The sequence below is a fragment of the Poromitra crassiceps genome (assembly GCF_964638095.1).
Source record: "Poromitra crassiceps genome assembly, chromosome: 23".
Classification (NCBI taxonomy): domain Eukaryota; kingdom Metazoa; phylum Chordata; class Actinopteri; order Beryciformes; family Melamphaidae; genus Poromitra; species Poromitra crassiceps.
In genome coordinates this window covers 12,340,747-12,365,976 of record NC_139639.1, presented here as the reverse complement: position 1 = coordinate 12,365,976, position 25,230 = coordinate 12,340,747, and the positions used below count along the sequence as shown (strand labels likewise).

Here is a 25,230-nt window from a genome sequence, read left to right as displayed (position 1 = left end):
TGACTGACGTTTCGACAGACAAGTCTGTCTTCCTCAGAGTCAAGCAGAACACTGAAAAATGGGAGGTTTATATACCCTCCTCCACAGTGATGTCATTAGCAGCCATTTTGAATAATAATAATAGCAATAACAATGACACAAATATGACATCCAACAAATTACAAATGGGGATATGAATGTGGGGGGGGGGGGGAATGTATATATATATAATACATATATCACTGTTTTCCCAAGGACGATAGGCTATATCGAAGGGGAAGACAACCACAAATTAACATATACCCATCACTATTTACAGTATTTACATGTTCTAAATAAAGACTTCCACTAAGAATCAAATAGAGAAAAGAGAGAAGAGGAGAAAGACATTAGAGGAAACACGAAAGGCTAGGTTGGTCATTAACTCCTCCAGTGGATGCTGCATTGAGGGTAAAGATCCAGAATGCTTCCCTTCTCAGGAGTTTATTGATCATATCTCCAGCCCTAGGGGGTGGCTTCACCTTCTCGATGCCCAAGAACTTTAGGGAGGAGACCGAACCATGTTTGGCTTCAGAATAGTGGCGTGCCATCGCATAATCCATATTTTTGTTACGTATGGCAGTTTTATGCTCACCTATCCTGATTTTGAGTGCTCGTTTTGTCTGGCCTACATATATTAATCCACAAGGGCATTTCAACATGTAGATGACATGGGTGGAGTTACAATTTATAAATTATTTTATTTCATATTTGGTCCCATTGAGGGGACCCTGAACTTGTCCTTACTAAGAATTATTTCAGATTTAACAATGACTTTTATTTACAGAGACAGGGCGTCTCGATGGGTAGTCCATTTAGCCCTAATTATGCAAACCTGTTTATGGGGAAGTTTGAGGAAGATCATGTGTACAAAAATAATCCATATTTGTCTCTTATCAAATGCTGGTTTAGATATATCGACGATCTGTTTTTCGTGTTCACAGGTACAGCAGAGGAACTAGAATTGTTTAAGTTACATCTAAATTCTAGAGTCCCCACCATCTCTTTCACTCTGGAGGCAAGCAGAGAAACTGTGCCTTTTTTGGATGTAAGGGTAAATAAATCTGAACTAGTACACACGACCGTCTTTAGAAAAAAAACGGATAGGAACAATTATTTACATTTTTCGAGCTATCATCCACATAGCCTAAAAAAGAGTTTACCTTACAGTCAGTTGCTAAGAATTAAAAGGATATGTAGCTCTGGTGATGAATTTGAGAGACAGGCTGATGCCATGTGCACCCGTTTTTTAGAAAAGGGTTATGATCAAAAACTGCTTAATGATTGTATGTCCAAGGTCCGCGATAAAGATAGGGAGAGTCTCTTGAAACCCAACCCTCCTCCTCTCAAACAGCAGCCCCTTGTTTTATCCACAACGTTTTCTCCGATCTCCCAGTCGGTTAAGAATGTCATTAGAAAACATTGGCATATATTGTCCAGTGATCCCGTTGTGGGTCGCGAGTTTGTCAAGTATCCTATATTCGCCACTAAGCGACAAAAAAATGTGAATGACAAGCTTGTAAAGACCGATCTTTATGTGAAACCCACACATTTTTTAAATTCTCTTCCCCCAGGTAATTTTCCGTGTTTGAATTGTGTAAGCTGCAACGCCATGATTAAAGGTAATCAATTCTCACATCCCCATACGGGGAAATCGATGATGGTCAAAGATAGAATCACATGTCGGTCCACTCATGTTGTCTACCTTTTAAAATGCCCGTGTGGTTTGTACTATGTTGGGAAAACAAAAAGACAACTGAGAATTAGAATTTCCGAACATAAGAGCAGCATCAGAAGGGGTGACGAGAAGTCTCCGGTTGCCAAACATTTTAATAAATATGACCATGGCGTTTGTAGCTTACGTTTTATGGGGATTGAGTCAGTGGGGCCACTTCTGAGAGGAGGAGACAGGGAGAGAAAACTTCTCCAGAGAGAAGCATATTGGATTCACCACTTACAGACTGAGCATCCTAAGGGTTTAAATGAAGAATTATTGCTCTCTTGTTTCTTGTAAATGGTTTTGATCCCTTGTTTTGATGTGTGTTTTGATATGTGATTGGTCATGCTTACACATTTTGAGATGGGTTTTCTGCTCCTGTCATGCAGTTCGAGACTGAGGAGTTTCCTTAAAATTTTCCTTAAATTCTTCTCATTTTTCTTATAGGCTACTTCTAATATGCTTCTGGTATTTTTTTATATCATTGTGACAGATACCATTTATACAGATTGAGACTTGTATATATCTACAATTGTCCATATTTATCTATTTTTTTACATTTATTTTGTTCACAGATTTATTTCTTTTAGGATCTGTGAGTGATTTAATCAGTCATGTTGATGTATTCTGATCAGCTGTGCGGTCATCTTATTTATTTGTTATGTAGGTTCTTGACCACTCTGTTTGTTCTAGATATGTTGAAGATTGATTGATTGATTGATGCATGCATTTTCCACAGCTGGTTTCAATCAGCATGGTCCTGGCTCCTACTTATATGGGTCACACCCACTGTTTGTTGCAACGCTGAGGAAAGCCTGTGAGGCTGAAACGTTCGTTGTATATTTGCTGCTGTGCGTATTAAAAGTTTACACTTTACAGATATCTGAGAGTGCTGTTTTTGATTTAATTTTTGAGATGTTTGGATCGGCACCCAGTAACTATCTTTAAAACGTCGGGTTGAGCACGCCAGTTCGTTGATTAGCCCATTGAGGGGATGAAAGAACAGTTTTGCTTTGTGTGTATTGGAGCATTGTGAACAATGACCACAGCAATAGAAACCAGCAGGGGGCCCCGGTAGCCAGGTGTTAGGGGCTGCAGCCGGGGGCATATAGCTATGAACAACTTTATCTCTGATATTACGCGGTCTTCTAAATGATACCAGAGGAAGGTTGGAGGTGATTTCTTTAAGTGATGGCTCACTTTTTAGAACATGCCAGTGTTTTAACATGATGTTCTTTACCTGGCCAGCAGAGGGATTGTATTCTGTTGAGAAGCAGATACGTGGAGGGGGCTTCTCTCGACTGTTTTTGGACAGGAGAGAGGCACGGTCCGTCGGTTGAGTGCCCGTTCAATCACAGCTGTCCTGTACCCTCTTTCTACGAAGCGTGTTTTCATCTCCTCAGATTTTGAGATGAAGTCCTCAGGGCGGCTGCAATTGCGCCTTAGTCTGAGGAATTGACCCACTGGAATATTCTGTTTTAATTGTTCTGGATGATTACTGCTGGAATGTAATAGTGTGTTGCGGCTCAAAGGCTTGCGGTAGATGGTGGTCTCTAGACTGTTGTCACTGTTTTTGGATATGGATAAATCCAAGAAATTTATATTTGTGAGGCTATGTTCCTCTGTGAAAGTGAGACTGCTGTCTGTACCGTTCACGTACTGCATGAAAGCACCAAATTCATTTTCAGAGCCATCCCAGATTAACATAATGTCGTCTATATACCTACGGTAAAGGTGGATTTTAGAAAAGAATGGATTAATAGGGTTGTTAATAAATCTTTCTTCCCGGTGGCCCATAAACAGGTTAGCATAATTCGGTGCAAAGGCCTTACCCATAGCTGTGCCCTGAGATTGAATATAATAAGCACCTGTATTACTGAAAATAGTTCTTTTTTAGGGCCATTTCTGTAAGAGACAGTAAAAATTCATTTGGTGGAAGAATACCTACTTGACGCTTCTCAAGGTAGTGAGCTAGAGCTTCTAAACCCCTTGTATGTGGTATGTTCGTATAGAGGCTCTGAACATCTAGAGTAGCTAAGATGATACTTGGACTCACTTTAAGGTGGTTGACAGCATTTAAAATGTCCCCTGTGTCTCCTAAATAGGATGGCAGGTCTGATACCAATTTCTTGATATAAATTGACTTGACTACAAATACGGGTGCGTCGAAGGGACAAAATGGCGGCATGCGATTGAGGCGATAAAAAACGTGTTATGGTCGGCATAACATCGCATCGCGATTAACGCGTTAATGCTGACAGCCCTAGTATATACTGTATATATATATATATATATATATACAGTATATATATACTGTATATATATATATATATATATATATATATATATATATATACAGTATATATATATTTATACAACAGTTAGTTCCGGCCGGGCAATTTGATTGGACAAGATTGCACCAGTGCCAATATTTCATGATAATGCACTGGTGCTTCACTGTGTGTAGATCACTCCGCTTCACAGCTGCTCTAATCAACAAAACGCTTCACAGCTGTAGAGTAGACAGTAGTAAAGTAGACAGCCTGCAGTTAATTAGGCTGATTAGGCTACATTTTCGGCAAAGCAGAAAGCTGAGGGAACTATTTTTGTTGGCGGAGGAATAAATAGAGAAATAAATAAATATATATATATATATACATATATACATATATACATACACACACACAGACACACACACACACACACACGTGTATATATATACTGTATATATATATATATATATACATACACACATGTATATATATATATATAAATAAATAAATATATATACAGTATGTGTAAATATCGGCGCAGCCTGGGGTCCTTCAGGCTAGAGCGAGGTGCTCGGCACAGCCGAATGACGTGCAACGCACAGGCCTTCTTGAGGCATCCTCTCTGCCTCTGGATGCCTTTGCCCCGGGAGGGCTGGTGAGACGAAGGAGGAGAGCGGCCGGGAGACAACCCATAGCGCCTTAGAGCCTCCATGCACCGAAGGGTCTTGCAATGCTGCGATGTAGCACTAACTCTATTGCTGCAGATTGGGTGTGATCGGCCCTTCCGCGGGCAACATTGCAGACAGAGTAGGAGGGCTGATCCGTGAGCGGCTGCTTCTGGGACGCGGGTCGGGGTCTTAATCGGCCTCGGCTGTCTACTGGGCGAGGGTGTATGTTGACAGACCCGAAACACCTTACGACCCCAGTTAACATCACTAACGTCCCAGCGCATGCTGAAGTATGTATTTGTAACATATAGACGGTTTTCACCAGAGCGCAACCCCACAGCACTTCCTTTTTCTCAGCATTCGGCAAACTGCAGAAATATTCACTCGACATCGTTACTTTTGTTTTCGCTGCTCAGCTGTATAGACGGTTTTCACGGAATGGTCAGTCCTGCACTTGAATGTTTTTTTTTCTTTTATGTCCATAGCAAACACTGCAACAGGAAGTGAGCAGGGGTTAAATTTAGAATGTTTTTGTTGTCAAGTTAAAACCGTCTATACATTTTAGGGCTGTCGACGCGATAATAATGAGTTAACGCAAATTCCTTTTAACGCCACTATTTTTTTGGACGCAAGATTAACGCATGCACTTTCTGTGATGTTTGAGCCTTGGTCCGCCCCAAGTTTAGTTTAGTTTTAGTTTAGGAAATCAGGAAGCAGTAACGTTGATTGCAAGCAGAAAAAAACCTCAGTGAGCAGAAAAGGAGGAAGAAAATGGCAAGTTCAGCTTCAAATTGAGAAGATTGAGAGAGGGAGCGCGTCAGCGCGATCAGACAGTGGCAGAAAGAGAGAGACAGATGGAAAGTGGGGGGGAGAGAGAGATGGAGACAGAGAGGGAGAGAGAGAGGCAGAGAAAGCGAGTGAGCGAGAGAGACAGCGAGAAAGAGAGAGGGAGGACGATCAGACTGAGAGAGACCGAGAGAGAGGGAGAGAGAAAGCGAGAAAGAGAGAGGGAGGGCGATCAGACCGAAAGAGAGAGACAGACGGAGAGCGGGAGAGAGAGAGACCGAGAGAGAGGGAGAGAGAAAGCGAGAAAGAGAGAGCTTGCATGCAGCTGCTCTTGTCTGCACACACTGTGGCTGGAGAGATGTAGAGGATAGCACGGTTAACTTCACACAGTGCAGCCTGAGAGATGTGTATTCCCAGTAACTAGTAGCAATAATAACAATACCAATGGCCAAATACTTACCCATACTAATGATAATAGCTACTACCCATATTAATACAACGGTGCATCTTTGCACAAAGCTCACAGGTTTAAGGTAGATTTAGAACAGATAAAAAAAATTGTGCGATTAATTTGCGATTAATCATGATTAACTATGTACAATCATGCGTATATAAATTTGGCAATGTGGGCAATGTTAAAATTTTTGTCCCACACACACACACACACACACACACACAAGGAGGCATTGTGACATCACTGAAGACTGATGATGTCATCAGTGATGTCATAAGGAGACACACCCACACACACACACACACACACACACTGATGATGTCATAAGCAGGCACACAGCCATTGTGGCATCACTGAGGATGTCATCAGTAATGTCATAAGACTGATGATGTCATTAGTGATGTCATAAGGGGGCACACACATAGACGCGCGTGCGCATGTAAACTTGAGGGCAATAACATTTTGTGAGCAACACACACACACCTGCGCGCGCCAATAGGGCAGGCGAGGCCCGCAGCCATGTGTATGTTGGGTCTTTGGGATTGTTCTTTGTCTTTCTGGTTTGTATTATGTGAAAAAGAAATGAACAGTGACAGTGAAGAAACATACGTGATAGTAAAATAATGTAACATAAAATAAATGTCACGCTACATGTTATCCACGGAAGATTACTGTAACAATTTCAATACACACAACACAATTCCATGTCTTTTCCAAAACTTTCAAGGATTTTACTAATTCCATGACTTTGCAAGCCTGGAAAAGAAGATTTTGAAATTCCATGACCTTTCCAGGTTTCCAGGACCCTGTCACATGACCACAAACCTTCTTCTTGGCGGGACGGCGGTCCTCCAACCAGTCATCCAGCTGGTCCTCGATCTCCTGGATGGAGGTCACAGGGTCGTAGCTCTGGTACAGACTGTCTGAGGCCGGGGACTCGAACACGCGCTCCAACACGGGGAACTCCGCCTTAGGCTTTTTCACCTTCACCCTCTTCTCTCCTGAGGTGTCACAGCAGTCAAACAGGAAGTTACCCGACAGTCGTATTCTTCCGTAACGCTGCTAGCATTCATGGCTGACATTTTTTATTCTTTACCAAACGAGCTTTTCGTTATTTACATCTCACTAAAGGTCCTTACACATCAAGAGCGATGCGAATATACGGCACGAAATTGCGATGCGAGTTTTGACTCACCTGTCAATCACAGCCACAGATGTGTACACGTCGGAAGCGAATTTCTGAAAAATCGAACGTGGTTCGAAAAAATAAACACCGCAATAACGCTCAGCGAAACTTCGCCGTCGGTATGCACGGTTGCATTGACTGATATAGGTTCGGAAAATATTATTGACGTGCGAATTAATCGCACGAAAAAGTGTAAGGACCTTAAGGCACTCTGTAAACATTTCAGACATTTTTTAACACGTTCACTGCCAATGACGAGATATCTCGTCTTACAGAATCCAACCGTTGACTGCCAAAGACGAGATATCTCGTCTTAAAAAAAAAAAAAAAAATTTGACGGTCGGGCGTGGATCAACGCTCCCCCCATCTCCTATAAAAATATTGGAGTCAGCGAACGTGTACAACCCATTCCACGGACCCACTAAGTGGCGACAGTGCTCTCCACACTAGGAAAAGCAGAGCCAAAACTGTAGGGTAACGCGCGAGGAAACCATTCTCTACTGTAAAATGGATTGGCGAAAATGCTTTCACTTTCGCGCATTATCGCGCTGGGAGCTGGCGGTGGGGGATTCCAAAAATAGACTGGGTGGAAAACACAGTTTGAAACACGCAGCATAAAGCCTAGAATCGCACAAAGCTTCATCAAAGCTCTCAAACCCAAGAAACAAGTGAGCCCTATCCACACTCGCTGCCAGGGAGGGAGGCTGCTCAAACTCGCAGCAGCAGCAGCAGCAGCAGAACACTTGCTTGTGACAAACGCAGGCTGAAAGCCACCAGACACGCCCACGGAGGGAGGAGTTTGAAGGAGAGGGCGTTCAGAACTATATTGTTTAGATGTCTGATCTCTCACTGATGCCAAAAATAAATGGTTAAAGTGACTGTTCTGCCTGTTTGATTGAATTTCACAAAACTGCGATTATCTCAGCTTTCACTCTGTCGTAGGAATTTTCCTACTTCCTAAATAATCCAACACTATTTGCTTAAAAAGAATATGATTTATTATACATGTGCGCACATGGAAGCTCTGTTCTCATACCTCTCAACAGACCAACTTCCAGTTCCATCAATGTATTCACTATTTGAATGGGAGCAAGAAGAGGTGGAGCTTGAATACTAATTACCAGGAGGAGTTAACTGTAACCACTCCTTATGCATAATTTTGGGTAGGTTTAACGACAACTCTCAGACGCTGAAACCATGCTGTACTCAACAGCTAATATCTACATAACTACTAACTCTACAAACTAACTCTTTTAGACAGAGAAAGCACACATTCTATTAGTACTTTTGTGAACTTTGTGTTCACAAACTCCAAGCAGAAAATAATCCTCGGCTCTTGTAAAATGAGCCAGAATCCTCAAAAAAACCCTCTGGCAGAACCTACCTACAGTAAAAAAAAAAAGAAGGCTGGCAGTGAATGTGTTAATTAGGGATGCATGATATATCGGTAGTGGCCAATGTTAGTCATTTTTTAACATTATCGGCATTGGTCCTATGTTGTAATGTTAATATTGATATCAGCCAAAATGTTCAAAATTAGGAAACAATGTGGTAAATCTATGATTTAACGGCTTTTCCAAATGTTTTGGAAATACTGTAAAGAAATGCATTACTTTTTCAAATTCATAGTGTTTACATGTGTTTTTCAGCATGTTAAAAATGTGATTATCATAGTGTTATGACCCTGGGTCAGGTATTTGTTTGTCATGTCTTAACATCTATCCTTTCCTCCTCTGTCTGTGTGTGTGTGTGTGTGTGTGTGTGTGTGTGTGTGTGTGTGTGTGTGTGTGTGTGTGTGTGTGTGTGTGTGTGTCTGTGTGTTCGCGAGCAGTGAATGTGTGCTTCAGTGTTGAGTGATTAGCTGCAGGTGGTGTTGTTCCTGATTGTCTGGTCAGGTGACGGGCTGCTGCTGCCTGATTAGTTGTTGGAGATTATTTAACTCATCTGATGCATCCTTCCACGGGAGCTACTAAATCTAACCATGTCACCTAACTCCCAGAGTCCCTTGTGCCACCGAAGAAAGCCGAGCAGATGGGAGTCGGGCGAGCGAGTCGGGGTCGGGGTTCCGCGGAGCCCCCCCCGCAAAAAAAAACTGTAAAAATACACTTCTGTAAATTACCGAGTTGGGGCGCGGGTAAAAATGAACTAAATGCGATTTTGAGGCATGTGGTGTGTCTGGCAGGTGGTGTGTCTTGCAGCTGGTCTGAGATGCAGGCAGAGGGAAGAGACGAATAGTTTCTGACGCACATGCGATGCATGTTTTCCGCTTGTTTACATAACCGGCATCATTTCAAGTATGCGCATAACGTGATTTGTGTGATGCTATGGACTGAACAAAACATTCAAAACTCAGCTGTTGGGTCAAGGTAATTGATTGGAGACAATATGAGTCGGACAGATACTGTAGTACACCAACGTTAGCCACTACAACCATACACACTGGCTGTTTTCATAGCAACATGCAACAACATGGATACCGTGAAAGTGGAGAGGTTGAACGTTGTAAAAGTGGATTTACATTATTGCAACAGCGATCATAAAGGCACTATGGATTATAAAATAACTGGTAAGTCACTTTGCTTGCTGTACAGCTAACCAGCTGTACAACCAGCTGGTTAGCAGAGCTAACCAGCTGGTTAGTCAGCTAGCAGCTGCTAAAAGTTAATTAACAGCTGACGAGTCTCGGCCAGAAAGACTGCTATTCGCCTCCCGTGTGAAACAGTGGCAGTCACTACAAAATGTTTGCACTGCAGATTAACGGTTATTATATATATGCGGTTCCAGGTCGGGGCGCGGGTCTCATGTCTGCGGGGCGGGCGGGTTGCGGTACCGAGTGGGTTACCGGGGCGGGGGCGGTATTGCACGTCGCGGGGCCGGGTCTTGAAAATCAGACCCGCACAGGACTCTGGCGCGGGGGCTCCCTACGGCTCTGCTGAGGCTGTCAGAGCATGAGCAGAGGTGTGTTTACGTTTATGATGGAAACTGAAGGGAAATATTTTCTAATAGGTGAGTAGATCAATCACCTAAACGCTATAAAACGTTTCAAACATATTTCATTGCCGTTTTAAGTTGCACGGTGAGAGGAGGACGCAAAGAATTGGGTACATTTCTAATCTGCTGTCTCCCTCTGTTAGATGCCGTTAGATAAAACATTGAAGAATCTAACATTACAAAATAAGAAATGGAGTGAAAGCCTGGCAGTGAGTGCCTCCTGAGCAGATTTATTTGATTTATTGTTACATTTTTACATTTGTAGTAGCTCCCCTAGGGATATACAACCACTGCATGATGATTAGATCTACTGATGTAAGATCTTGTTTTAGGGGTTTAAAAAAATAAGGTGAATTAGGTGATTGATCTAATCATCTGAGAAAACATTTGCCCTTCACTTTCCATCGTAAACGCAAACACACCTAACGTCCGGCTCTGACAGTCTGCAGAGCGGTAGCGACTAGCGAGCCCCTCCCTCCGACTCCCGACTGCTCGACTTTCTTGGGCGGCGCAAGGCACTCTGGGAGTTAGGTGGCATGGTTAGATTTAGTTCTGTCCCTTGCTCTCTCACTTCCACTAGCACTGTAAATATGAAGGCAGACTCATTGTTCCCATTAAAGTAGCAAAATAAAATAAAAAAACGAATTCCAACAATTGAGACCACCATGCTGAACCATATCCTGTGTTGTATAGTCTTCATTTAAAGGTACATTCAGCAATGTTTTTGTGTTCAAGTCGAGCTGAACCCAAAAATGTTTTTTTTTTCATTTTAGTTCAAATACCTGGGTATTCAGTGCATGTATGGATCCTAACCCACCTAACCCTAACCCACGTAACCCTAACCCACCTAACCCTAACCCACCTAACCCTAACCCATGTATGGATCCTAACCCACCTAACCCTAACCCACGTAACCCTAACCCACCTAACCCTAACCCACCTAACCCTAACCCGCCTAACCCACCTAACCCTAACCCTAACGCACCTAACCCTAACCCACCCTAACCCTAAGCCTAACCCACCTAACCCTAACCCTACCGGAGCAGCATGAGATGATCTAATCATTGACTACGGTGGGGAGGATGCGGGCGGCTCCTTTACCATTACAAGTCATGCTGCCTTCAACGCTGGCACCCGTTTTTATCCCCCATTAGTGCTCATTTTTATTTATTTATCCTGGTTGCTGCTCCACCCTCTGCCAATCTGGGGAGAGCCGAAACTGGCTCCATGCTTCCTCCGAGACATGGGCAGTAGCCAGCCGCTTCTTTTCACTTGACAGGGGAAGCTTCACCAGTAGGACATAGCACGTGGGAGGATCACGTTATTCCAACGAGTTCCCCTCCCTCCGAACAGGCGCCCCTAACGACCAGAGGAGGCACCACATCAGCAACCAGGATATTGCATGTTTTGGTGAGGGGTTCCTATATGAAGGAAACCCCCAGGGGGCACGGGGAGCACATGCAAACTCCACACAGAAAGGCCCTTTTGATGACCCCACCCGGGCGGCGGGCACTGGAGGACATGCGGACGGGCACGCACTCCTTCAGCGCTCACAGCGTCCCAGGTGGGAATCGAACCCAGGACCTTGTTGGTGATATTAAAGCCAGGAAATGCGGCTATATACTATAGCATTAGGCATGGAGCTAATAGCGTAATGGCGGACCTTGAAGACCGCTGGTCCGGCCCACTGGCGCGCAGAGTGCTCTCCCATTGGCTGAAATGCTCTACCACTGAATCATCCGCTAATCTGATTGGCCGGAATGGATTATGGGATGAGTAGTTCCTTCACTCTTAAAATATTATATGTACACCTTCTTGTACCCAAGCCTTTTCCCCCCGTTTTTCAATGTTTTTTTGTGTGGGCTCTGAATCAAATGTTTTACGTTCATGATTCGGTAGCTGGCTGCTTGGCTTGGTTCCAGGCTTAAAACTCTGTAAAGAAGTATTGTACTAAACCTGGTGGAGAAAAGGAATGGGGAAATAATCTTCTAGAACCAAAAATAATGTCACAATGTCACGTGACTGTTGCGCTTGATTAGGGCCGAATGATTGGGCGAACTTGCAATGCTGCGGAGCCTCCGGCAGTCTCACTCCACACCATTCCTCTTCCTCTCCCTTACTCTGAGACTCCTCCTGCTCAGCCAGGGCCAGGGCCTCCTCCTCCTCTCTCTCCTTCATCTTCATCTCCTTATAGTCTTCATAATACTGCTTCACCTCCTGCAACACACACACACACACACACACACACACAAAACCTGATCAGACAGACAGACTAGAGCTACTATGATATTGATTCTTTCCTTACCGCACAAATGAGTGAAGCCATGAAGACCGCCGCAGTATTAAATGGTATAAAAAAAAATCAGATGTTATAAAATAATTGGTTCCCAAATAACCATTTCAAATGTATTTATTTCCCTAGTATATTGGTTCCCAAACTGTGGTCCGCCTGGTGGTCTGAGAGTTTTTGCATAATACATTGACCTTGAGGAGTAGGCTTGGGCCAATTTTCGAAATATTGCGTTATTCATTTAATTTCAGAGGCTGTAGTTATGAAACTGATCACTGTCATCATCACTGATGACATCATTGATGACATCATCAGTGAGGTCATCAGTAACATCATCACTGAACTATAGCATTGTGTGTGTGTGTGTGTGTGTGTGTGTGTGTGTGTGTGTGTGTGTGTGTGTGTATTTATGACATCACTGATGCTGTCATCAGTGGGACAGAGAAACAGACAGAGCCCGAGCTCTGTCTATATATATATATATATACAGTATATATAGATATATTACTGTAGCTTACTCACAATGATTTTTTTAGATGGTTTTAAAACTATTCAGAGAATTAGCAGATTTAATTTCATTCGGGATTTTGTTCCACCAGGTCAAACAAGTATCCGTTGAGTAAGACTGTCTGTTAAAGGAGCCCAGTCTAATACTGTAAGCTACTGAGGTCACATTTGGCACTTACACTGTCTCTTTCTAAGATTTTACTTAAAACACTCAAAATAGACATAGGCCTGTAGTTCCTTACCTCCACCTTACTGCCTTTTTATAGTTATAAGCAATAACTGTAAGCCTTTTTACATTCCTGTGGGACTTTAGGATTGAGAAATTGTAGGATTTATAATGTGTGTGACATAGGAGGTAATGACCTCTGCAGCATCTCTCAGGCATCCAAGTTTCAAGTCTATTCATATGTCCCAGAAGGGCACTTTGGGTTACAGCAAGACATACAAGCAATGAAAACAGGCATAACATCAACAACATCCTGGATACAAACATAAAAGGATAAAAACATAAACATAAACATCCAAGCCAGTGGCTTTGTTGGTATCCATCCACTGAGCATTTGAGTGATTGTTACAAATGATGCTTGGTGTATAAATATACTGTTTGTTATCAGAATAAATGCAGATTGGAGCCAAAAGGTGACTGTGTGCTTGTCATCCTTAACACAACGCAAGAGAGAGTACAAGAACGCTACACATACAATGACCATTATACGGACTTATAACCAGCTTGTATACCTAAGGAATTTTGTTTCGCTTTACTTAAAGCATGCAATGCCCACTTATACTAACTTATAACCAGTTTGTAATGTATTATATCTGCCTCCTATTCACCTTATGTAGCCACGCCCATTGGACCCGGTTGTGTGGTTGTGTCACGACTTCCGGCAAAAAAAAAAAAAAAAAAAGGCCGGCTGCTCCAATATCATCTCACTCTGAATTAACTAATAATTTAGCCAATTGTATGTAACATACCAAATAAAAGCAAACGGCAATGTCTAAGAATGCAACGCCATGTTAAGTCTCGCATTCCAGGGAATTACGTTAACATCTGCAGGTCTTATAGACGCTGCGCTCGGAGGAGAGAAAACCATCTGAAGCTTTCTTTGTTGGAGTCCAGATATGTTTTACAAGAAAGTGCTCATCATCGTCGACGATAACGTTATCTGACCTGGCTAACAGTGGATACTCCGCTTGCTTGCTGTGTACCGAGCTCAAAGTAGTAGGCTGAGTTCATTGTTTTACCCCCTGCACTGTCAAACAACTTTCTTCTTCTGACGTTCTTTTGTATTTTGCGCCGTGACCAGCAGAAGTGTTAGTGTTAACACAACCCGGAAAAATTTGGCCCACCCCCGCGTATGAACATAAGGTGAATACCTCAGGCCTTTTTACAAATTTACTTAAAGCACACAGTACAATGACCACTTATAGAGTGACTTATAATCACATTATAATGCAATTTAACAGTGATTATAATGCATTATGAAATAGTTTATAATGTATTATAACTATGAGAATTATAATACACTATGATCCTTGCAGAAAAAATGTCTGTGAATGACCAGAAATTATAATGTATTGTAATACTTGACCTAAGTCATTATAAAATGCTTTATAATGTGTTATGATTATAGTTAAAGCATTAAATATTAACATTTATGAGTGCTTATGACTATAGTTATACAGCGCTATAAGCAGATTATAATGCATTATAAGTATATGTTTATAATGCATTATAAGTATATGTTTATAATGCATTATAAGTATATGTTTATAATGCATGCAGACAGGCAGGCAGGCAGGCAGGCAGGCAGGCAGGCAGACAGACAGGCAGGCAGACAGACAGGCAGGCAGGCGGGCAGACAGTACCTGGATGGTCTGAGGCAGGGCTTTAATTGACAGGTAGAGCCAGATACTGAGCTTGAGAGGGAGGATGTCGTGCCAGTGAGGTCTGTCCTGAACTCTAAGGACAACAATCAGAATCAGAACAAAATAAATCAGTATCAGAATCACTTTTATTGCCACAATACAGTATGTAAAGAAAGCCATGTTTTATTTTATATGTAAAGATTACATACTGTACATGTATGAGGAATTTGTCTCAGTGTAAGTATGCAGCGTAGCGCTCATATGAATATTCAGAGATAAAAGGAAAATATCTAAAAGACAAAATCGCTAAAATTGCAAGTGCAGTCCAATTATCTATATATAATATCTATATCTATGAGAAGTGTCCGTGTGTGTCCGTGTGTGTCCGTGTGTGTGTGTGTCCGTGTGTGTGTGTGTGTGTGTGTGTGTGTGTGTGTGTGTGTGTGCACGCGTGCGTGCGTGCAGAATTTCAGCCGGCCACAAAAACCTAAACCTAAACCCTAACCCAAACCCCAACCCTAATAATATAATAAGAGTAAAAAGTTGTGGTAGGATAAGCAGCTATAATAATTGACCTATCGCTAAGCCCCACCACCATCCTTACTCGGACAAACACAGGGCAGGCTGACTAGAATAAATGGCAGCCGTCACTGTCAAAGTTATATCCCAAGAGGCTCTAAACAACTTTTTGAGGCCTGATATTGTCTAGAAGCCATCATAAAGTACTTCACTATGCCATGGAGGGCGATGTACAACATTTAAAGCTATCGATAAAAAGAAATGCGATTAAGTGCATGGAAACGGATTTAGCTAATCTTTAATCAAACATGCACTTTTAACGAAGGAAGACAGAAGACAGAAGACAACCAGTGGGGATAACAGGCGGCTGACATCCACAATTTACATTTTATTCCTTTGAGTAACCTCTCCGTGGATTATATATGCCGAATTGAAGAGTGGCGCCTGGCAATGTATTTTATGTAGGCCTCTACCTCTGTATAATCAAGAAACTTAGTGTCGATGTTTTTCATAGCGAGACAACAGCACGCACGCATGGGTGTAGCAGATCAGGAGAGGCATAACCTACAGCAGGCCACTTTTTCCATCATGTTTTCTCTTTAGACTACCTCACATTTATTTGGGGAACGAGATTAATTCCCTCGTTTTAGGGTTTGACTGGTGTCTGGCGATGTTTTAATCACATCAATCAATGCGCCTCCTCTTCAACCAACTCCGGCATTACGTGCATAACATAATGGCTGGAAACTCGGAAAATTCAGCATTTTCTTTTGTCGACTTTCTGAATACCATGATGATTTCATGATACCTTTGGATCATAGAAGGCAAACGAGGGAGAAGACTCATCTCGCTGTCACCACGATTGCATATTTAACGTCCAAACAGCAGCATCATTGCGGATGTGAGTGGATCTACGTTTACTAGTTTCTTATTATCCATTGCCTGGCCTCCCAGGATACCTCGTAATGTTGCATTTACCCCCATGCACATCGTTTGACTTTTTTCGTTTTACTTATAACTGTATGAAACACCGTAAAACCAGAGGAGAATCCCGATTTCTTCTGCTTCTCTTATGCTTCTCTATGGAGCTCTCGGCTCTGGTTGTCCGAGGGTATTGCGGAGCTACACGCGCTGTGATTGGCTCGTCTGCGTTCGGGGCTTGGCTTAGCGATAGAAGTGCACCATCGTGGCCTTTGGCACTTTGAATTTCTTCAGCTGCCACACGAAGTACATCCTCTGCTGTGCCTTCTTGGTGAGAGCTCTGATGTTCAGCTCCCATTTCAGGTCTTGGCTGATGGTGGCAATGTGGCAAACACATGAATGACATCACAACATAACGTCACCTCTAGCTTCCAACAACTGGAACCTAACATCACCTCTACTTTCCATTCATTACATCTGTGAAAGGGGACGCAGCTGGCAGGGGAACAGAGGTCAAGTGGTTTGTCTGTGAAAGGGGCGGGGCTTGTGTGGTTTGATGTGTGAAAGGGGTGGGGCTTGTGTAGTTTGATATGTGTAAGGGGGTGCAGTTTTGTGGTTTGGGGTGTGAAAGGGGGCTTGCCTGTCCATTTTCTCCTGGGGGAAACAGCGGAGCTCTTCCTTCAGTTTCTTCTTCTTCTCTTTCTTCTTCTTGCTCAGCAGCTCATCCTGAAACATCAGACCCAATCAAAACAGCTCATCCTGAAACACCACAACCAACCAAACTAGCTCGTCCTGAAACATCACAACCAATCAAAACAGCTCGTCCTGAAACATCACAACCAATCAAACGTCTACCAACAACAGAGTAGAGCGTCCCAGCCAATCACATTGTTATGCGTTTTTAGGGAGCTGGCTTGCTCATGAATAAGGCCCACGCACCTGTCTATCCATCTGATTATGACTTATAGACACCAAACTGTAACTGGAATTGTATTTCGTACAATCTGCATTAAGAATTGGAACGATATGACGCCTGTCAGACTCTCCAGGGCCTCCTTGAGTCCACAGACTGGGACATGTTCATCGAGTCCTCTGCCGATATCGATGAACTGACTGATGTTGTCACTAGTTGGACCTTGTACTGTGAAAGTATTGTGATTCCTGATAGAAATATCAAAGTCTATCCGAACTCTAAGCCGTGGATATCAAAGACCCTCAAATCACTTCTTCATAGGAAGAACAAAGCCTTTAGAGAGGGGAACATTTTAGAATTGCGTAGTTTACAAAAAGAAATTAAGAGTGAAATAAGGGCTGGTAAAATGAAGTATAAGGAAAAAATAGAGGCTCAACTCAGAGCAAACAACCTGGGCTCTGCCTGGGATGGTATGAAAACCCTCACAGGGCTGAAAGAGAGCAGCAGGAAGAAGGTAACGTTAGCCAACTACAACTGCGATCATCAACTGGCTCAGAGCCTCAATGATTTCTACATTAGATTTGATGCCCTTGATTTCAGCGAGAATCACTCTGAGATCAGAAATAGACTTCTGTCTGCGCCCCCCTCAAGACCTTTTTTTGATGAACAGGATGTCATCAAGTGTTTTAAAAGGTGCAAACCTAGGAAAAGTCCGGGTCCAGACCATATTGGCGGTCGCATAATAAAGACCTGCGCGGAGCAATTGGGTTCCATTTTTAACTACATATTTAACTCGTCTCTCACCCAGCAGAGGGTGCCGTCCCTCTGGAAGCAGTCCACTGTTGTGCCTGTTGCCAAGAGCAACAACCCAAAAACGATTTTAGACCCGTTGCTCTGACCTCTCTGATCATGAAACAGTTTGAGAAACTAGTCAAGACAGAACTTGTGGCTAAAACTGAGAGCCTGCTAGACCCTCTTCAATTCGTGTACAGGGCTGGTAGGAGCTTTCAAGACGCAACTGCCACTCTACTCAACCTGCTTTATAAGCATCTAGAAGGAAGTAAAAATCATGCCAGGCTGCTTTTTATTGATTTCTCATCAGCGTTCAATGCCATCCAGCCCCATGTTCTGGTAGAGAAACTAGTTAGCACTTTCGGTCTAGATCCATGTTTGGTGGGCTGGATCCTCGACTTCTTAACCAACAGATCTCAACGTGTAAGGGTTAATGAGATACTGTCCAGCTTTCTGTCAACTTCCACTGGTTCGCCTCAGGGCTGTGTTCTATCTGCTTTCCTGTACATTCTTTACACCAATGACTGTCGTAGCCGCCATGACAACAGATTCATTGTCAAGTATGCTGATGACTCTGTCATCGTCAGCCTGCTTGGCGATGATGAGGATGGCCACAGTCAGGTTATAGATGACTTCCTGTCCTGGTGCAGCGACACCTTCCTAGAACTTAACATCTCGAAAACTAAAGAGATCTGTATTGATTTCAGACGTCCCCCTCGAATTACCCAGAATAGTGTCGTCCATGGTCAGACAGTGGACATTGTAACCAACTACAAATATCTGGGCACGATTATCGACGACAAACTGAAATTTGATTTAAACACCGACATGCTGTGCAAGAAGGGCCAGCAATGCCTTTACTGCTTGAGGAAACTAGCTAAGTTCCAAGTAGACAAGAGCCTGATGAAACTGTTTTACAGTGCTTATATTGAATCTGTTATTTCCTTTTCCTCCATATGTTGGTACGGTAACCTCTGTATCAAAGATAAAAACTCCCTCTGGAGAATTGTGAAAACAGCTTCTAAAGTAGCCGGCATCCAACTGAAGAGCCTTGACCTCATTTATAACAGACAGGTGCTCAAAAAAGCTCTGTCCATCCGCACAGACAGTGCCCACCCACTCAGTTCCGAGTATAGGCTACTGCCATCCGGCCTTGGCTTGTGTGTCAAAAACAGGTATAAGTATTCCTTTGTCCCTTCCTCCATCCGAGCAGTGAATGCTGCTGGAGGAAGGAAAAAATGACTGAGGAAATAATGGTTAATTAATCTGCTCTTTTATGTTCTTAGCTCTTCTTATGTTTTTAATTTGTTTTTATACTGTTTTATCGGCCGTATCAGCCGCTGGCTCATCCCGATCTTAAGTTCTTAGTGTCGTTTTATTTTTATTTTATCGGCCGCACCAGACGTATGCTCTTTTATGTTGGCTCATCTTATGTCCTAATGTTGTTATATCCTGTTTATTTATGTCATTGTACGTATGGTATTGCACTTCTATGTTTTTATGTTTCAAGCCTCTATGCCTGCTGTAATCCAATATGCCCTTTGGGACATTAATAAACTACTTGGACTTGAACTGGCTTCTGCAGAGCTGATCATAGATATATATACACATCATAGATCATAGATAGATATACACTGGAGTTTATAGAATGTGTAATAAAAAGATTTATTCAACCATGACATTACCAACATTTAGATTGAGCAATCAATCATCACACCTAACTACAAACTACTAATCACACCTATAGCTAAGCTAACTAATAAACAATAAACATCACTTAAGACCTTTTTTAAGACCTTTTCAATATATTTTAAAGCAGCTACGAGCAAGATTTTCGATTGTTATTAAACAGTATAATTACAATATTGATGCATCACATCTTACCTATAATAGTAGCTGAGACCAAAGCCGTGTGAATCGGAGATTGCTCTCTTGATGATTATTAAGTCTGTGTCTGTCTAAACTTGCGTCACCAGGCGGCTCTCTCTCTCTCTCTCTCTGCTTACCGGCGGACCGGATAAACCCGGAAGTGAAACCCGGAAGTGAAATGCAGCTGCCTGCCTTCCCCCGTTCACGCTGCCTAGCAACATACCATAAACAAGGAGAACGCCATGCATACTCTCGCGAACATCTCTCGTTATATTCTAACAGGTTTTTTGGAAGTTATTTTGTGGTTATGGCCGAAGTGGCTGCTGCAAACCGTTTCATTTCACTTCCTGATCTGCCCTGGCCACAGACAGACTACACTGGCCGATTCACTCGGGGTTCAAGCGAGACTACTCTGCGTTGGTCTCGTCTACTATTAGAGGTAAGATGTGATGCATTGATATTAAATTTAGACTGTTTAATAACAATCGAAAATCTTGCTCGTAGCTGCTTTAAGGCCTCAATGCCACTTTCTTCACATCAGCGATAGGGGTGTAAATCACATTTCATGACAATACGATATTATATAGATTATTTTGACAACGATGCGATATTTGCTGATATAAAGTATCCCACTATACAGTTGTGATTCAATTCAGGGGTCTGCAATTGATATGAGACGATATATGCTCAATTGACACAATCAGTTACAAAATTTAGTACCTCATCAAATGGCAATTAAGATTTTTTAATACATTTTAAGGGCCTTAGTTTTCCCAAAATGTATTTATCAACATTTAATACAAGTCCCCGCAGACATTCATCTCCCTAGAGCAGCCAAGAAAAGATTCTTCAGTGATTAATTTAGAAAATCTGATAGCAAAATTAAGGCTACATGGAAAATTATCAATCAGCTACTTCAAAGAAAAAAGGCCTCCACACAATTTCCTTCAACCTTTACAGATGCAAGTTCTACCTTCACTGATTCTTTTGATATAGCCTGTAGGTGTTGGTGCATCCCTTGCCAATAAGATAGTTGATAGGTTCTGAGTGGCTGCCTGGGTGTAGGGAGGTTCTGATTGGCTCTCACCAGTTGTTTCTCCAAGTAGATGGACCAGATGACAGCGTAGTGAGTCACAGTGAGGATGAGGAAGAGGAGGAAGGCCAGCTCAGTGTTGCTCATCTTCCTCACGCGACGGTAATAAAACAGCGGCTGGCGCCAGTCAGGAAGCCCATTAGCCAGGAGGTCATTATACCTGTTATTACACACACAGACACATGGAGGTTAGGGATGTAACGATAACCGCTTTTAATGATAACCCTGATCAAATTCCTTACGATAACCGTACCGTTCCAAATTTTCATTATCATTAAAACCGTTTTACCATGATTACCGTGGTACTGTGATTACGTGCTTTGAAAAACATGGTAAATATTAGAGATGCGCGGATGAGCTTTTATGCCATCATAATCCGCGTGTATGCAAAAGGGTCCAAGACTCCAAATAAACTTCCATGCTGTATTATGTCCAGTCCACCACTTGCCCTCATGTAGTTTACTCGGCTAACGCTATAGCTTTAAGTTTAGTTTACTGGATTGCCTCATTGTATGGGAAAATACGAACGCGTCTTTTCTTCAAACACGTTTTCAGCGGAGGCTCCTCTTTGAGGGTGACATCATTGACCATATATGGACCAAAAGTGGAGCCTAGCATGCTAGCACATGGCTATTGTTTTGTTTACCACTGCCGTGGGTCCTTTGGGGGATCGAATGTAGCTTAAAATATGTTCATAAACGTAATTAATATTATTTTTCCTCATTGATGATACATCGTTTCAACCTAACCCAACCCATCCGCTATTCAGAATGTTTATTTTTATGATCTGCCCCGTGGGCGGGGCGGGATATCCGCGGTCAGTGCGGTTATAACTGCGGCCCGCGCATCACTAGTAAATACTGTCCATCATCAACCAAAGTCTCCCAGATGCAGACGCGCAGGCTTGGAGAAATGATTTCAGTGATTGTATCAATAATTTTTGGGTCTGAGTTTTCAATATTAAACGCTGTAAAATGATTTCAGTGAGTCTCTCAGTACTTTTTGAACATTTTCAGCAATTTTTTACGAATACCGTGGTAATACGATAACCGCGATCATTTTGGTCACGATAATCGTGATGTGAAATTTTCATACCGTTACACTAACCCTAACCCTAATGGAGGTCATTATACCTGTTATTACACACACAGATACATGGAGATCATTATACCTGTTATTACCGTACACACACAAAGACACAGACTCAATACACACAGTCAATACTAGGCTTGGAAAATCTGTGGAAGATTTCTGGAATTTTTCCTTGGGAAGTTAAGCTAGTGAATTTTGGAAACTAAGTGCACTCATTTCTAGGGTTAGGTTAGAGGGTTAGAGAGAGAGAGAGACAGAGAGAGAGAGTGAGAGAGAGAGAGACAGAGAGAGAGAGAGAGCGACAGAGAGAGAGAGACAGAGAGAGAGATAGAGAGAGAGACACAGAGAGAGAGAGAGAGAGAGAGTGAGAGACAGAGAGAGAGAGAGTGAGAGAGTGACAGAGAGAGAGAGTGTGTGTGTGTGTGTGTGTGTGTGTGTGTGTGTGTGTGTGTGTGTGTGTGTGTGTGTGTGTGTGTGTGTGTGTGGACCTCTGTCTCCTCTCTTCGTCCTTCAGGACTTCATAGATGGACACCAGCTGAAACACCACAGAATAAGAACACTTCACCAGCTTGAACACTCAATGTGCACTAACATTAGCAGCAACCTGTAGCACTTCCGCATGTACATTACTACCTCTCCCCCACGTACGTACGCACACACCACACACAATTTGCAATAAGTCTACTGTGAAATAACTGCACACATCACACACACACTCACAATTGAAATACATTTTACTGTGAAATATCTGTGCAATATCTGACTCAAAGAATCTTTCAAATTGAACGGTAAATAATACAATAATAATGCCATAATAATGCCGTTGGCCATTATGTTGCAGGGCTTCTCGTGATTGTTTTCGCTGTATTGTACATGATTATTGTAACCTACAGTATGACTGACTGTTTACTGAATCTTATTACTGTAACCTACAGTATGACTGACTGTTTACTGAATCATATTACTGTAACCTACAGTATGACTGACTGTTTACTGAATCTTATTACTGTAATCTACAGTATGACTGACTGTTTACTGAATCATATTACTGTAACCTACAGTATGACTGTTTACTGAATCTTATTACTGTAACCTACAGTATGACTGACTGTTTACTGAATCTTATTACTGTAACCTACAGTATGACTGTTTACTGAAACTTATTACTGTAACCTACAGTATGACTGACTGTTTACTGAATCTTATTACTGTAACCTACAGTATGACTGTTTACTGAAACTTATTACTGTAACCTACAGTATGACTGACTGTTTACTGAATCTTATTACTGTAACCTACAGTATGACTGTTTACTGAAACTTATTACTGTAACCTACAGTATGACTGACTGTTTACTGAATCATATTACTGTAACCTACAGTATGACTGTTTACTGAATCATATTACTGTAACCTACAGTATGACTGACTGTTTACTGAATCTTATTACTGTAACCTACAGTATGACTGTTCACTGAAACTTATTACTGTAACCTACAGTATGACTGACTGTTTACTGAATCTTATTACTGTAACCTACAGTATGACTGTTTACTGAAACTTATTACTGTAACCTACAGTATGACTGACTGTTTACTGAATCATATTACTGTAACCTACAGTATGACTGTTTACTGAATCATATTACTGTAACCTACAGTATGACTGACTGTTTACTGAATCTTATTACTGTAACCTACAGTATGACTGTTTACTGAAACTTATTACTGTAACCTACAGTATGACTGACTGTTTACTGAATCTTATTACTGTAACCTACAGTATGACTGACTGTTTACTGAAACTTATTACTGTAACCTACAGTATGATTGACTGTTTACTGAAACTTATTACTGTAACCTACTGTATGACTGTTTACTGAATCTTATTACTGTAACCTATAGTATGACTGTTTACTGAATCTTATTACTGTAACCTACAGTATGACTGACTGTTTACTGAATCTTAATGCTGTAACCTATAGTATGACTGTTTACTGAATCTTATTACTGTAACCTACAGTATGACTGACTGTTTACTGAATCTTATTACTGTAACCTACAGTATGACTGACTGTTTACTGAATCTTATTACTGTAACCTACAGTATGACTGTTTACTGAATCTTATTACTGTAACCTACAGTATGACTGTTTACTGAATCTTATTACTGTAACCTACAGTATGACTGTTTACTGAATCTTATTACTGTAACCTACAGTATGACTGTTTACTGAATCTTATTACTGTAACCTACAGTATGACTGTTTACTGAATCTTATTACTGTAACCTACAGTATGACTGTTTACTGAATCTTATTACTGTAATCTACAGTATGATTGACTGTTTACTGAATCTTATTACTGTAACCTACAGTATGACTGTTTACTGAATCTTATTACTGTAACCTACAGTATGATTGACTGTTTACTGAATCTTATTACTGTAACCTACAGTATGACTGTTTACTGAATCTTATTACTGTAACCTATAGTATGATTGACTGTTTACTGAATCTTATTACTGTAACCTATAGTATGACTGTTTACTGAATCTTATTACTGTAACCTACAGTATGACTGTTTACTGAATCTTATTACTGTAACCTACAGTATGACTGTTTACTGAATCTTATTACTGTAACCTATAGTATGATTGACTGTTTACTGAATCTTATTACTGTAACCTATAGTATGACTGTTTACTGAATCTTATTACTGTAACCTACAGTATGATTGACTGTTTACTGAATCTTATTACTGCAACCTATAGTATGACTGTTTACTGAATCTTAATGCTGTAACCTACAGTATGACTGTTTACTGAATCTTATTACTGTAACCTATAGTATGACTGTTTACTGAATCTTATTACTGTAACCTACAGTATGACACAGTATATGAAACTAATTGAAAATGAGCTGATGTTTTCCATTATTGATTTGTTTTTATTTATTTATTTTAGTCTTTCGGTTTTGTCGTAATTGTTTTTCTTTCTTTGTTTTCCTTTCTCGTGTGAACCGTAAAATGCATCCATATTTTACTTGTAAAACTGAAAACATAATAAATATATTGTAAAAAAAAAAAAAAAAAAAAAAACGCCACTACCCCCCACCCCCACTCCCTTCCACCAATCCAGAAATTACAATAGACAGGTAGAACAGATATATATTAGCAATACAGCAGGTAAATAAGAGTCACCTAGTCAGGAGATCCTTTAAGTTAGAGATCAGATCTGTCCACATTAAAATTGTGTTTGGTTGCGCATTATTGA

General features: G+C 41.5%; 1 protein-coding gene across 1 annotated transcript in view; it reads right to left on the bottom strand.

Moving 5' to 3' along the window:
• dnajc1 (DnaJ (Hsp40) homolog, subfamily C, member 1) overlaps nt 1–25,230 on the bottom strand; it is a 47,853-nt gene that overhangs the window by 12,945 nt on the left and 9,678 nt on the right. The window contains exons 3-8 of the mRNA XM_083658885.1: nt 22,447–22,493; nt 20,861–21,026; nt 16,840–16,925; nt 14,760–14,853; nt 12,214–12,310; nt 6,742–6,917 (exon numbers count right to left, since the gene is read on the bottom strand). Coding sequence (XP_083515011.1) covers nt 6,742–6,917; nt 12,214–12,310; nt 14,760–14,853; nt 16,840–16,925; nt 20,861–21,026; nt 22,447–22,493 — 666 coding nt within the window. The remainder of the gene's footprint in view (nt 1–6,741; nt 6,918–12,213; nt 12,311–14,759; nt 14,854–16,839; nt 16,926–20,860; nt 21,027–22,446; nt 22,494–25,230) is intronic.